Source organism: Macrotis lagotis, chromosome 1, assembly GCF_037893015.1.
Source record: "Macrotis lagotis isolate mMagLag1 chromosome 1, bilby.v1.9.chrom.fasta, whole genome shotgun sequence".
Taxonomy (NCBI): Eukaryota; Metazoa; Chordata; class Mammalia; order Peramelemorphia; family Peramelidae; genus Macrotis; species Macrotis lagotis.
This window is the reverse complement of record NC_133658.1, coordinates 314,783,049-314,798,872: the sequence shown is the minus strand read 5'-3', so window position 1 is coordinate 314,798,872 and position 15,824 is coordinate 314,783,049. Positions and strand designations below refer to the sequence as shown.

General features: G+C 39.4%; 1 protein-coding gene across 1 annotated transcript in view; it reads right to left on the bottom strand.

The window, feature by feature from the left end:
- The window catches only part of URI1 (URI1 prefoldin like chaperone), a 73,693-nt gene extending 64,331 nt beyond the window's left edge, over window positions 1-9,362 (bottom strand). Inside the window, exon 1 of the mRNA XM_074211453.1 lies at window positions 9,119-9,362. Coding sequence (XP_074067554.1) covers window positions 9,119-9,214 — 96 coding nt within the window. The 5' untranslated portion in view covers window positions 9,215-9,362. The remainder of the gene's footprint in view (window positions 1-9,118) is intronic.
- Between the last annotated feature and the right edge of the window lie 6,462 nt (window positions 9,363-15,824).

Genomic DNA, 15,824 nt, shown 5'->3' with positions numbered 1-15,824 from the left:
CCAGCCTCAGACACTTAATTACCTAGTTGTGTGGCCTTGGGCAAGCCTTTTGCAAAGAAATAAAATAAAATAAAAAAAATAAATAAAAAAGGGCAAAAATCCCACATGAACAAAAATATTCATAGCAGCTCTGTTTGTAGTAGCAAAGAACTGGAAATTGAGGGGGTTTCTAACCAATTGGGAAATGGCTGAACAAATTGTGGTATGTGTAGGTAATCGAACACTATTGTTCTAGAAGAAATCATGAGGGATGGGACTTCAGAAAAGCCTGGAAAAACTTGCATGAATTGATGCTAAGTGAGATGAGCAGAACCAAAAAAACATTAGACACCTTAACAATAAAATGGTGTGATGATCAACCCTAATGGACTTGCTCATTCCATCAGTACAATAATCAGGGACAATTTTAGGGCATCTGTGATGGAGAATATCACCTGTAACGAAAGAAGGAACTGCAGAGTTTAAACAAACACCAAGACTATTATCTTCAACTTTTAAAAGTTGTCGTATGTATTACATAATTTTGCTATCTCTAATGTTTTCTTTCTTCCTTTTTGATCTGTTTCTTCTCTCAACATATTCAATCTGGATCTATGGGTATCATGGAAGCAAATATAAAGACTATGTCGAAGTGCCTTCCCTTGGGGGGGAAGGGAGGGAGAGAGAAAAAAATTGTAAAATTCAAAACCTTGCAAAAAAATGATTGGTAGAAATTATCATTGTATGTTATTGGAAAACAAGATATTTCTATAATTTAGGTTTTTGCAAGGCAAACGGGGTTAAGTGGCTTGCCCAAGGCCACACAGCTAGGTAATTACTAAGTGTCTGAGACCAGATTTGAACCCAGGTACTCCTGACTCCAGGGCTGGTGCTTTATCCGCTACGCCACCTAGCCGCCCCAAATTTCTATAATTTAAAAGAAAATGATGGGGACATACAGAAGCTGCAAAATGAAAAACAAGAATTCCACAGGGTTTACCAGCAAGATAGCACATCCATTTCCAAGACAGTAGCATTTAATTCCATCAAAAGTAAAGTACAAGGGCAGCTAAGTGGTACAGTGGATAGAGCACCAGCCCTGAACTCAGGAGTACCTGAGTTCAAATCTGGTCTCAGACACTTAGTAATTACCTAGCTGTGTGGCCTTGGACAAGCCACTTAACCTCGTTTGCCATGCAAAAACTATAAAAAAAAAAAGTAAAATACAAGCAAAGCTTAGAGAGAGATGCAGGACTCTTGGATCAGTAAAAAGGCAGAAAGAAATTCAGTTTTATAAAGACAGTAACCATCCAAAGTGTTTTTACAATTTCCTGAAGGTTATTTATGTTTCAAAGACATATGGTGCATCTTAATTACTCAGTGCTATTGGAGCCAAATTGATTAGTGATAGGGACAAGATCCTAGAGAGATGGGCTGAATACTTCCATATTGTTCTTAACAGACCATCAATCAATGCAAAAGCCATTGACCATTTACTCAAATTCAAGTCAATCTGTGCCTAACTGTAGCTCCAACTAAAACAGAGTTTTGAATGCAATTAGGCTCCTTTCATGTGGCAAAACACCTGGTGCTGATTCTATTCCAGTTGAAATCTATAAAATGGGGGATCCAATGCTCATAAAAAAAATAGACTGAAATTTTCCAGGTTTCAGGGCATGAAGGGATTATTCCCCTGGGAATAATAGACTGTCTTGTGACAACTACAGGGATGTTTCTCTCTTAGTCATTGCTGGTAAGATTCTTGTCAGAATCCTCCTCAATAGGCTGATCCTTCACCTGGAAGATGAAAATGGTCACCTCGAGAGTCAGAGTGACCTCAGAAGGGTCGAGAAACAGTTAATAAGGAGTTTACTCCCCCATAATTACAGGAAAAATGCCAAGAGCAGAATAGAGGTCTGTATACAATGTCTGTACATCTGACCAAGGCCTTTGATACTTTCAGTCATGAGATTCATGGAAAATTATGTCAAAATTTGCATGACCAGAGAAGTTCATCAGTACTGTATGCCAGTTTCAGGGCACCATGCTTGCCTGGGTTCTGGATGGTAGACGATGCTCTTATGATTGCCTGGTCACCAAGGCTGTGTCCTTATTCCCATGCTTTTAAGTATGATGTTTTCAGTCATGTTATCCTCAGTCCATCACTGAGAATGAACATGACCTCACGGTCAGCTACTGCACTGATGGTAAATTCTTCAACTTGAAAGGATACAAGCCAAGACCAAAATGGAGAGAGTGCTGGTACATCTTCTGTTTACAGATGATTGTGCACTTAATGCAGCCTCTGCAGCTGAGATGCAACAAAATATGGATGGATTCTCTGTTGATGTGCTAATAACATGGGTCTTATAACTAACACCAAGAAAACACAGGCACTCTATCAGCCAGCATCACACCACCCTTATGTGGAACCATCAGTTACAGCAAATGGAGAAGTTTAGAATGCAATGGAAAAATTCACCCACCTTGGCAGTGTACTTTCCAGGGAGGTACACATTAATAATGAGGTTGACACAGACTTTGTCAAAACTAGCTCAGTATTTGGGAGACTTCAAGGAAATGTTAGACTAATTATCAAACTGAAGGTCTACAGAGTCACTGTGCTGATCTCATTGGTGTAGACCGTGAAATCTGGACAGACTACCAGCACCATGCCAGGAAACTGAATAGCTTTCATCTAAATTGTCTTAGGAGAAGATACCAGACACTGAGTTCCTTTCTTGAGCTAAACTACCAAGCATTCCAACATTAATACAGAGAGCACAACTATGATGCACTAACCACATTGCTAGAATGACAAAATGTATGCTAACCAAAAAGACTACTTTATAAAGAACTCACATAGGGCAGGAGCTCATAAGGTGGATCAGAAAAAATGATACCAGAACACCCTGAAGGTCTCTCTTAAGAACTCTGGAATTGATTGTGAAGCATGAGAGACACTGGCCTAGGATCACCCAGTATGGTGTGCCCTCATCAGAGAGAATGCTGTGCTCTATGAGCAAGGCAGAATTGAAGCAGTTCAAAAGAAACATGAGATACATTAAGTTTAGAGTACCTGCCTGCCCCAGGTGTTCGCATGGACTATTTGTACCCAACTTGTGGTAGAGCATTCCAAAGTTCATATTGGTCTCATCAGTCACAGTTGGCCACACTGGCATTTTGATGTCTCCTTCCATAACAAAGGACAAGAATCAACCAAAGCTAAAAAAAATTCTTTAGAAGCTGAACTGAAGGGTGAAGCTGATCATGAAGAAAAAAGCATAAAACCTTTCCCCATAATAGCTGAGTGTCACAAAAATAATCAAGATCAGTGCTCTGACCCCTGCTGCTTGTCTTGGTAGCAAACTCTCCTACAACCTGACCACTTTTCTCAAACTTTTGTTTTAATCCTACTTTTGATCCTTCACCTTTCCAACCCATGTTCCAATTACTGTACTTGGATTATAGCACACACCCTACTGGCACAGGAACTTTCTGGCTACAATATCCCCCAAATTGGGAAGGTATCTATCATTCAGTCAACAGTGTAGCAAGCACATCACCCACTGCCTATTACAAAATTCATTCTGCACTGCAAACAATAAATGTAAATGATGTAATGTAAATATAAATACATGTAAATGAACATTTGAAAAATAAATATTTAAGGTTGAGGATTACATTTCAGTGTATAGTCATATACAATGCAAGACAGAAGGAGCTTTTATCTTTCAAAACCAACAATTTTTTTTCTAGTAATAAGCTATGTATTCTGCCTACACACACAATATTTCAAAGAGGTGTGAGGTTCATATATTTTGAGCAGGTCTTTCTATCACTTTTTCACTAGTCTGAATTCAGAATGAGACCCAAGCATATAGGTAACTAAGTATAAAAATATAGTACACAGATAAGAAGTGTAATTTTTAAAATTTTAATAAGTCTCAATGTGTTCTTTAAAAGTAAATCTTTTTTCAATAAATTTGATAATTTTGATGAAAATTAAAAGATGTCTTTTAATGTTACATATTTGAACTTCAAAAAAGTGCTAAATTCAATCTACTTTTTAAACAAAAAGGAAATAAAATCACATATTTTTTAATCTTAATGGAACATGAACTTTCCTGTTATCATTCTGCCCTACCCCCTTAAACCAGGAACCTACTCCGTCATAGGTCATAGAAAGTACAATAATTTTGGAATACAATGGAAAACATTTGGATTTGGGAATCAGAAGAACTACAAGTTCCTACATTGACACTAAGTGAAAACTGGTAAGAAAAAATTAACTTTCCTAATCTCAGGATGCTTCTTTTTTTTTAAACAACTTGTAGGAGTAGTAATATCTGTGCTACATATATCTGAGAGGTTTACCATGAAGAAAGCACTTATGAACTTTAGAGATCTACACAAATGTGTAATTTTTAAATATTCTCAAATGTACATGCAAGAAAAATAAAGGATTAGTTATCACAACTGCAGATTGTACAGAGTTGAAGACTATTTTTCCCCTACAAAAATTACGTTACTATTTGACATACCTGAATATGTATGTGTGTATATGCTAAGCTATGATACTGCTCAAGTTATTTAGAAGTAAATGATTTGTGAACCAACAAAATTACTGTTAAGTTGTCTCACCTTTTGGATTACTGTCATCCTCTAAATTGTTTCATTCAATTTCTATTAAAGTCTTTCTCATTATGAAATGGGAATAGCTGTAAGCTCTCAAAAAGCTATGCCAATAGAACAAATCTTCTGGCAGGGATGTTAAAAACTCAAATGAGATCATTTCTGTTATGCAATTTGCAAATCTTATAGGGCATTTAAAAAAATCATAATCTAAAAGAGTAAAAATAATCCAAGAAGCTAACAAATGACAACAGATTTGAATTAGCACTGACTCTGGAGAGGGGAAATGTGACTATAAAGTGTAAAAATTTTTAAACATATCAGATTTTATAGATCCAAATGATTCTTATCCCTTTCAAAGGAAGCATGTTGAAAAACTAAACACTTACTCCTTACTCCTATGATGGATGAGGTCATCATTTCCAACATTTTAAGAGAATCTTTTGAAATTATCTTATCCTGGGGGCGGCTAGGTGGCACAGTGGCTAAAGCACCGACCCTGGAGTCAGGAGTACCTGGGTTCAAATCTGGTCTCAGACACTTAATAATGACCTAGCTGTGTGGCCTTGGGCAAGCCACTTAACCCCGTTTGCCTTGCAATAAAAAAAACCTAAAAAAAAAAGGCTGTTTGGTCCAAGAGGTGACCCCCCTACCCTAACCCCTGAATAAAGATAATGATGAGGAACAAGAAGGAATGCCATTCAAGCAAAGAAAAGGGGAACAGCTAACAGGCTAGTTTGCCTTATATGTGAAGACAAATATTAAAGGGCAGGTTAAAACCAAAATTATGCAAGTCTTTAAATGCCAGGCTCATTTTATACTTCTTTCGTAGGGAGCCACTAAAAAATTCTAAGCAGAGGAATAAGTTAATGTGTCTTAGGAAAATAATATTAGGTGTTAGGTAGAAGATGGAAAAAAGAGGGGGAAGGTAACTGAAAGAAGACTGAATTAGAACTGCAATACATATAAGCCTCAAAAAAAGAAATGGCGGTTTAATGCCCATAAGTGCTTAATCAAACACTTACTTGTGTTGTGTCCCTGTGACTACCATACATTGAGTGATGGATTGATTACCCTCTCATGGGGAGGAAGGAAAGCTGCTTAACTTCTACCAGGACTGCATTGTATATGTAATGATCATCTAAATAAATTTAATTTGTACACTAATTTCCCTTTTTATATATCAGGTAAATATTTTTAAGAATTTGATTTATACAAATGAAATTATTTTTATATTTTTTTCATGTTTCATTGCCTGAATAGAAGAAACTTTACCTCTGTTTAAAAGAAAACTTAAAAGACACTTAATTACCTAGCTGTGTGGCCTTGAGCAAGCCACTTAACCCCATTGCCTTGCAAAAAAACATAAGAAAAAAATGCAATTCTACACTAACTGGTAAGATTTCACTGTTGCCTGTAGTTCATTTATTCAGTTTGTGGACTATATGGATCCCATTTGCTTCTTCCTTATCTTTCAAGCTGTTAAATTTTAGCTAATTTCATTTCTCCTTAGCATCTACATTGGAGGATAAGCAGGGAAAGGAAGTTGAAACTTAAAACAATTCTACTATTATTTAGTAGCTTAAACTTTAAAAAACAAAGTCAAAAGCATTAGATAAAAGTGATGCTTAATTTATTCATTATATTCATCTTCTTAGAATAACCATGAGAAGATAAAAATCCAATAATATAAAGATACCAAGATATCTTCCTTTTATACATCAAAAATATACCATGATTATCTTTTACTACTCTCAATTCCATGAGTACCTTAAGCATTTGACTAACAATGATTTGTTAATGAAGGCTAAAATTTTCCCCAGAAAGTATTTTAACTGAATAAATATACTGACTATATTTTAAAATCCAACAACCTAAAGAGATCAATGTATAGCCTGGCCTGCTTTTTTCCAACGGGAGAAAATCCATTTTAAAAAAATAGTCCTTTATAATCCACTTACTGAATATTTTTGCCAGGAATTGGGAGTCATTTTACATGTCTATGACTTGCTAATAACCTTGTATACCAAATTAATACTAACAAAAAGTAATAGACCACAAAAAAGTAATTTTGCACTATATTTGATGCTCATAGAAAACAGCAACAACTCTAGGAATATAAGGCAGTTTGGCTTATATTTTCTCTAAATGCAAATAAGGAGGACAACAGTGAATAGCTGTTCAGAATATCCCAAATAATGTACCCTTAAGATTTTAGTTATTCTAGTAATTAAAATAAAATAGCCAATTACTCTTAACAAGACATTACAGTCCCTGAAGTCATTAAATCAACATCACATGCAAATAATTTTACTACAAAACAGGGTAAAATAATAAACTTAGTTCACAATGTTGTTCAGTAGTTGTGTCTAACTCTATATGGAGCAACTTCCATGTTTTCTTGTCAAAGATACTGCAATGGTTTGCCATTTCCCTCTCTAGATCATTTTCCAGATAAGGAAACTGAGGCAAACAAGGTTAAGTGATTTGCCCAGAACCAAACAACTAGCTAGTTTTTGAAGTCACATTTTAATTCAGGAAGATGTGTACCTGAATGCAGTTCCCTAATTCTATCCACTGAACCACCCAGCTGTTCATAAAGTTCACAAAGGTTTCCCCCAAATGAAAATAATGAGAACAGCAGAGATCTCTACAGCTCCTGTTTTCATCAGTTCAGACAGTAACAAAAATAATAATAATATAAAGTTTTAACAGCAAGAAACAAAATCAGTTTCTTTCTTGGGATCACTGATTAAGAGTTAGGAGGAGACCTCAGGAGGTCAAGCACCTTGTTCAAATACCTCATTTTTGAAAAAAAAACATGCAAAATGATCAGTTACAAAAAGTTTCCTTGTTTAATATGGCTTTGTTAAGAGAAGGGCTATATGATTTGAATGATATAAAGGAATCCCTGAATGAGCAAAACCCTTTCTAATGAGGCAGGTGGGCACCTTCAATACAATGTACAGAGTTGCCAAGGACTGAAAGGTTACCCAGAGGTCTCACGATAATAATCCAGGTCTACCTGACTCCAGAAAGACCAGCTCTCTATCCACCATGGTAACTCTGATTATCATAAATTTAAAAAAAAAAAGAACTATCCAGCTATACACTGTAAAAATGTTTCAAAAACTTTTTTGAGATCCACCATGTTTAAATGCAATCCACTGGTAACAATTTATAAAGAAAAAAGAAAGGTACTTCAATGCAGATCAGTCATGAAAAAAATTTTTGGATGTCTTAAATAAGGAACAGATAGATTATCCTTGTTTTATTTCATGACATTCCCTACCCCCTATGTTTATGTACATTTTTTTAAAGTTAAATTTATTTGTTTTGAAATCTTCAGTACTCACACTTAATGTTAACTGAGGACAAGCTAAAAATTTGGAAATCACCAGTTACACAGAAATTAAAAGTGAACTCTAAAATTGAATACAGCTTTGAGAAATACAATCCAAAATTTGACTGTCTCTTCAAGATTGATCTTCTGCATAAAACCTTGTTATTATAAAGGGGGAGGGGAGGGGATATGGAGATAAACACAGGATCTTTGATGTCTTCCCGTGGAAATTCCTCCTTTTCATAAATATAGCTTTGGACAATATAAGAGTAACCCTGAACAAGTCACTTAAAAGTTCTCTCTCTCTCTGTCTCGGATTCCCCAACTGTAAAATGAGGCTAATAGCCCCTTACCTTTCATTATCGTGAGGCTAAAGATGACAATATTTGTAAAGCATGCAAGCTCTAGAAATGCTGGCTAGGTAGGTAGGCAACATTTCTGAAACAGTCTTAGCTTAACTGGGAGTCACTGGGACACTAAGTGACTTGGCCAAGATCCAGGGAGGTATAGATAAAGGACTAAAACCCAAGGGTCCCAATCTCCAAAGCTGTACCTCTATAGACAAGCTGTCTCCCTATCCCTCTCTATAATGGCTACAAGAGCTGAAATCAAGACGTCAGGCATTTAACAGGAATGGGCACACGATAATGGTTTAATCCCTCAATGATAGTTACTGAATTTTTATTATTGAAATGCTAATATCGAAACAAAAATTAAACATTTAATTTTTTCAAATGTAAAACTACGTTTAAACATCGACATTACTACAAAAAAAAGGGCTAACATATTTACAAAGTGATGGGAAAACAAAGCTACCATTTCTGAACCAAAAGTCGAACTTTAAAGTTGCATCAAACGGGGGGGGGGGGGGGAGTTTAAGCCAGCCCCGGGCGTTTAAATTCAAAACAGTTCTGTAGATGACTGGGGGGCGGGGGGCGTGCCAAGACCCCCCTCTAATTCCCGGGCTCGGCAGGGTCTCTGATAACAGAAGCACGTGACGCGAGTTTGCCCGGCACTTTCGGCAGCTGAGCACGGGGGAGGGGCCCGCGGGGCAGGGGCAGGGGCGGCCCCGGCCTCCCCAGCCACGCGCAAGCCGGCGGGGACAGAAGGAGGCCGGGGCAGCGGGCCGGGGGCGGGCCGGGCACGGGCGCTGGGCTTTACCTTTTCCTGCTCCTCCCGGAGCCTCGCCACGTGCTCCGAGCGGAGCGGCTGCGCGGGGGCGGCGGCGGCCAGGCTGGGTCGAGGCTGGGCCTCCATGGCCGGGGCTCGGGGAGGGGGCACGCGGGGGGCGCCGCGGAGGGCCTCCCGGGGCTACTGAGTCCTAAAGCGCTGCTTCTGGCGGCGGCGGCGGCTCCCCGCGCCCCGCCCGCTGCCGAGGCCCGGGCCCGGGCGGAAGCGGAGGCCGAGGCCGAGGGGCAGAGCGCTCGGGGCTGCTGTCCGGGCTGCCCGGGCCCGCATCTCACACTCGCGTGGCCGGCCGCGCCGCCACGGCTCGGGGAGGACGAGCGCGAGGCGCGGGCCGGGCCGGGGCCCGAGGACCGGAGTCGCCCAGGCGGGTGCAGCCGCTGCGGCGTCTGCGGCGGCGGCGAGGCCCGGCCCCGCCCCCCGCGCTGCAGGCCGGGAAGCCGCTGCCTCGGGCTCCGAGTCCCCGCCCGCAGCCCGGGCCTCCCACGGCGCCTGCGCGGGCGTGGCCAATGAGATGCCCTGTGCTCCGGCCGGCCCTTCTCCCGGGGGGCGGGCCCCGAGCTGCGTCAGCTCTTCCCCTGGCTCCGGTGGGGGGGGGGGGCGCTTTTAGATCCAGGCTTCGCAGCCTGACGTCAGCGGACTGACCTCAGAGGAGCCTTCTGCTACGGTATCCCCTCCCCCACACGTTGACCGTGGGGGAAACTGAAACTCAGGCAGCAAGCGTAACTCCCCCAGACTTAACAGCGGCTTCAAGAGGAAAAAGAAAGAGAAAGTGTTTCCCTTCTACTGTCTACAGGCCTGGGGAAGGGACTTGACTTCAAAGTGCAATAGTCAAGGCCCTGTTTGCACGCACATTCATTCCCTCCTCTCCCGGATCAAAGAACGACCATTAAGGATTTAATAAGCGATAAGCACTGATGAGAAAAAGATCTGGGTGAAACCAGAACCTGCCCTCGAGGAGTCTACAATCCATCTGGAGGAGGCAGCCCACCTAAAAAGCTACAAGCCGGACAAAAGTGGAGAGAGTGCCGACGATCCATTTTCTGTTCAGATGACTCGGCGCAGCTGAGATGCAAGCTCTGCAACACGGTGCTCCCCAGCGATCCACCTAGCCATGGGTTAGAGCAGAAAGAGAAGTTTTGAATCTTGTGGATAAATTCACTTACCTTGGTGGTGTACTGCTCAGAGGCATGGGTAATGAGGTTCACACACACACACACACACACACACACACACTGCCAAAACTCAGTGTTTAGGAGGCTGAAAAAGTGTGGGAGAGAAAAGGGAATAGAGTGACTATCAAACTGAAGGTCAACGGAGCATAGGAAGGGGCACTTCTACTTCTGGCTTTAGGGTTTCCCTTCAAAAAGGAAAGAAGTAAAAGATGCCTACGATGCACAAGCTACATCAATTATAGATTACTTAATTTATTCCTATACAGAACGAAATGGTCCTAAAAGAAATAGAATGCTCTAGGGGGGCCGCCAGGTGACATAGAAGATAGAGCACAGGCCCTGGAGTCAGGAGTACCTGAGTTCAAATCCGACCTCAGACACTTAATAATTACCTAGCTGTGTGGCCTTGGGCAAGCCACTTAATTCTACTTGCCTTGCAAAAACCTGAAAAGAAAAGAAATAGAGTGCTCATTACAGAATGATTTAAATACAATTTAGCATCTTAACTAATGCTCAAGGCTTGGTTGACCTTAAACAATTTCTTAGGGCTGTTAATTAGCCATTTTATATTAACACTTCCATTGCCACTATTCAATCAAACTTCACTTTCTTTCTTGTAGCTTCGCTCTCCAATCAGCCACTCCAGAGAAACTTCAGCCACCAGCATTTAAAGGACCTCCGGGATCTTCTGATCTTTTGCGACTCTAAAGTCAATCCCTGCATGTATCCAACACAAAATTGGTGCTTTATTACCTATTTAGTGATGGAAACACAAATCAGAAGGAAAGACTGTCAAAACTCTCAGGACAAGTTCAGCTATTTGGGTTAATTCACCCTACACATGAGGGATGGCCCCTATCGACATATTGAGATGGAGAAGGACTGCATCCAGAACAGGATGAGCTAAAAACTGTGCCTTCATTTAATAGGAGTTGTACCTGTGTCCTCAGTTCTAGCTCAGCATCCAATTAGTGGGACTCTCAGCAATTTCATATATGACCAGAAGTTGACACCCCCCCCATGAATTTTTCTCATGATCCACCTTAATGGGATTTATTATACAAAGTATCAAAAACAATCTTCTAATGAAGAAGGCAACTTAAATATAGATAGACATACACAAGAAATATGCAGGGTATCTTGAAGACAATCTTGGAGAAGAAACTAGTAAATGGGGAAAGTAGCAGAGATCTAAGTAAGATTTAAGCTGAGTCTTAAAGGAAGCTTTGAGACAGGGAGAACAATTATTATAGAAAACTAAATAATTTAAGCAAAAGGTGATAAGCCCTGAACTAAGGTTATAGCTATGAGAAGGATCAGAAAGATATATATATACATACATTCATGCATACACAGATATAGATATAGCTATAGATATGACTTGTTATGGATTAGCTATGGGGTATGTAATGAGAATGGAGATTCAGAAGATGACACTGAGGTTGTGGATCTAGGCAACTGGAAGGACTGAGTCCTAAACAGAAATGGAGAAATTTTGAGGAGGGTGAATGAATTTACTTTGGAACATGATCCAAGAGGCAATAGAAAAAATATTAAGTGCTTACAATATACACTATGGTAAATCAACTCCTAAATTCTCCAACTCCTAGAATCACTCTTGGCTCCCTCCTCTCAAAAATACCCCAAAATACTCCTTTGGCAAAGTCATATTCACTTGAGTATTGAGTTTAAGCAACCAGATTACAAAAAGTAGAGAAGCATGTGAGCTGAAAGAAAATAGAAGCAATAAATGTAGACAGTTCTTTCTAGGAATTTGGCTGAGAGAGAAAGAGAGTCTAGTGATGCTATTTTTTTTAAAGAAAGGGAAAGTTTGGGCATATTTGTAGGAAATAAGAAAGGAGTCAATAGATAGGGAGAGATTGAAGAGTTGAGAGAGAGGGAATGATTGTGAAGCCAATCTACTGGAGATGGTGGGGGGAAAATAGATTTAATGGTTTATATAGAGTGGTTGGCCTGAGGAAGGAAAAGAGCAACTTCTTTAACAGAAACAAGTTGAAAAAAAGAGAATAGGAGATGGCAACAAAAAGTTTATTCATCAATGAATCCAAAGATTTTTATTAAGGTATTTACTATGTGCTAAGCACTAGAAATACAAATGGAAAAAAAGCAAGACAACCCTACTTCCAAGGAATTTAAATATTCAAATTGAAGGAGACAACACATCCCAAGGAACTTAAATATTTCAATTGAAGGAGACAACACATCTAAAGAGGGGAAGCCATGGGTCAGATGTCAAGACCCAGGGGTCTAAGATCAAGACCCAGGGGTCTAAGATGAATTGGCAGATAAGTTGACAATACTTGGGTTCTGGAACACATAATAGTAGGGTAAATTATAAGAAAAGAAAGAAGCCTTTATTTTCTGAGTAAAATATGAGACAAGATACTCTACTGTGAGAGTGGGGTTGGGATGGAGAGTGTAGGAACTTTGCTGAGAAAGGAATTTGAAACAGTCACTATGAAAAGTGGAACAAAAGCTGAAATGAAGAGAAATAGAAGGATTTTCTTGCTGCAAAAAAGACCCAATTGAGAGTATATGTGTATGACATTATATTTGTAATGGATCCAATAAACATAGTTGTTTTTTTATCAGATGGTAAATAATCAAAATAATAAAAGATAAGTTATGACAAGGTGTGAACAATGATAACAAAAGGGAATAAACAAGAAATTTGAAAGTAGAGGATAGTATAGAGAGGTTAATTGACTGACTCAAGTGTTGAAACTGGGGAACTAGTAAAGTTAAGTCATTGCTGGAGCTGAGCATAAAATGGTTGGAGATCACAGTATGGCTGAAGAGTGGAGTTAGCAGGAGAAAGGTATAGGGAGATATGGAATGATTGGATATTATGATGATTAGATAAAGGAATTTTAGAGTTCTTGATCAATATAATGAAATACTTGTGAGTGATGTCAGTATTAAGGATATGATCATTCTTGTGTATAGTTGGGATAAAAATGGAGGAAAAGGTCATGGGAGTTGAGTAAATTAAGGAAATGGGAGATAAAGGTATTAAACTCATTATTCTTCCCTCTTTCACCCCCCCCCAAAAAAAAAACTTCTGAGCCATGCTGTTCTGTAAAAGGTAGCACAATATCTGGTATTATGCTGGACTTCTCACTTATCCCACATAATTTAATCATTTACTAAATCTTGTCACTTTTACCTACAATTTAATTGATAGACCTGTCATCATCAGGTATTTACTAAATGCCTACTAAGTGCCAAATACTATGGTAGTTGCAGGAGATAAAAATAAAAAATATTCATTATCTTTCCTTCAATAAGCCAAACATAAATCTTTCTATCTTCCCTGTTCTTTATTCCCACCATCCTTTGCATGTGCCCCCTTCTCTTCTCTGACATTGCCACATGCTGTTGAACACCCTCATTACTGGAGACTCTTGGTTAGTCTGTCTGCTTTGAGCAGCTAAGTGGTACAGTGGTTAGAGCATCAGCCCTGGAGTCAGGAAGACCTAAGTTTGAATCTAGCCTCAGAAACTTGATACTTACTATGTGTCCTTGTGAGTCATTTAACCTGATAATAAGTCTTGGACCTGTTGAGTTTGCAGTGTTTCCAAAATATCCAGTATGAACACATTATTCCTATCATTTTCTCATTTAATAGGTCTACCAATCTGCTACTCCAGATGTATTCTCCCTGAAGGCAGGAATTGTTTTGTGTCAGTCAATTAGTAAACATGTATTAAGCACCTACAATGTGCATATACATATAAAATGTACATATTTTATATGTATATACACCCAAACTAAGCACTGGGGATTCCAAAAAGGAAGTTCCTGCTCACAAGGAACTCATAGTCTGATGGAGGAGAAAACATGCAAATAACTATGGATAAATAACTTATAGGCAGGATAAATGCAGAGAGGGGGTAATTACAGAGAGAAAACACTAGAATTAATAGGAGTTGAGAAAAGCATCCTGTAGAACTTTCTTTTCTGAAAGAACCCAGGGAAGCCAGGATGCAAAGATGAAGAGAGAAGCATTTCAAACATGGTGGACAGCCAGAGAAAATGCTGGAAGTTCAGAGATAGGAGTGTCTTGTTCAGGTCACAGTGACTGGATCAAAAAGAAAACTGAAAACGAGGGCAAGGGAGAGAGGTTATAAAGGACTTTGCATACAAAAAGATATTGGGTATTTTTGATCTTGAAGGTAATGGGATGTCATTGGAGTTTGTGGGGCTAAAGGTATATGATAGGGTCAGACCTATGCTTTAAGAAGATCACTTTGGCAGAGGTTGAACTAAAGCAGGGAGAAAGTTGTGGCAAGCACATGATAGTTGTCCTTCATTTTCAGAGGTGATGCCATGACATACAAGTGAACTGGATTTGAGTGAGGGGAAGCTATGCCTAGATACCAGCCTCACTTTCTCCTCTGGAGCCCTCTAGTCCTATGGTAAGATATGAATCAAGGCAACTGGAGATGGCCCTATATGGGAGGCAATCCGATTAAGTGACTTGGCCAAGGACACATAGTGTCAAGTTTCTGAGGCTGGATTCAAACTCAGATCTTCCTGATTCCAGGGCTAATGTTCTAACCACTACACCACTTAGCTGTTCAAGGCAGACAGACCAACCAAGAATCTCCAGTAATGAGGGTGTTCAACAGGCAGTGTCAGAGAAGAGAAAGGGGCACATGCAAAGGATGGTGGGGATAAAGAACAGGGAAGATAGAAAGATGTATGTTTGACTTATTGAAGGAAAGATAACAAGTATTTTTTTATTTTTATCTCTGGCAACTACCACAGTATTTGGCACATGGTAAGCACTTAGTAAATACCTATTGATAGATCTATCAAAGAAGGAGAGGAGAACAAAAAGCAAGTATATATATATATATATATATATATATATATATATATGGAATAAACATTCAGAGAATAACTATAAATGAATATAAAACAGTTAAATACAGAGTAGCTAAGAAAGGAATCAATAGCTGGGAGGATCAGAAAAGTTTCATATAAAAGGTGGTACTGTACCTTGAAGGAAGGGAGACATTCTGTGAGACAGGAATGGGGAGAGAGTATAGTCTGGGTATGGGAGACAGCTAAGACAAAGTCAGAAGATGGAATATCATATATAAAGAACAAAGAAAATTAGTTTGGCTAGATGATAGAGTATGGAAAGAAAGATAATGTATAATGAGATCAGAAAAATAGGTTGGGAACAGGCCTGAAGGGACTTAAAAACTAAACTGAAGAGTTCATATTTTATCTTAGAGACAATAGGAAGCTAGTGGAGTTTAATGGGTAGGAGAGTGACAGACATGTCATGGTTAGACATGCACTTCAGGAAAATCTCATCAGCTGTGAGGAATATGACAGAATTAAGAGAACAGAGACTTGAGGTAGAGAGAAGGGCATTGCAATAGCCTGGGTAAGAAGTGATGGATGGGGTAGCAGACTGGTAGCCCTATTAAATGAGAAAATGATAGGAGTAATGTGTTCATACTGGATATTTT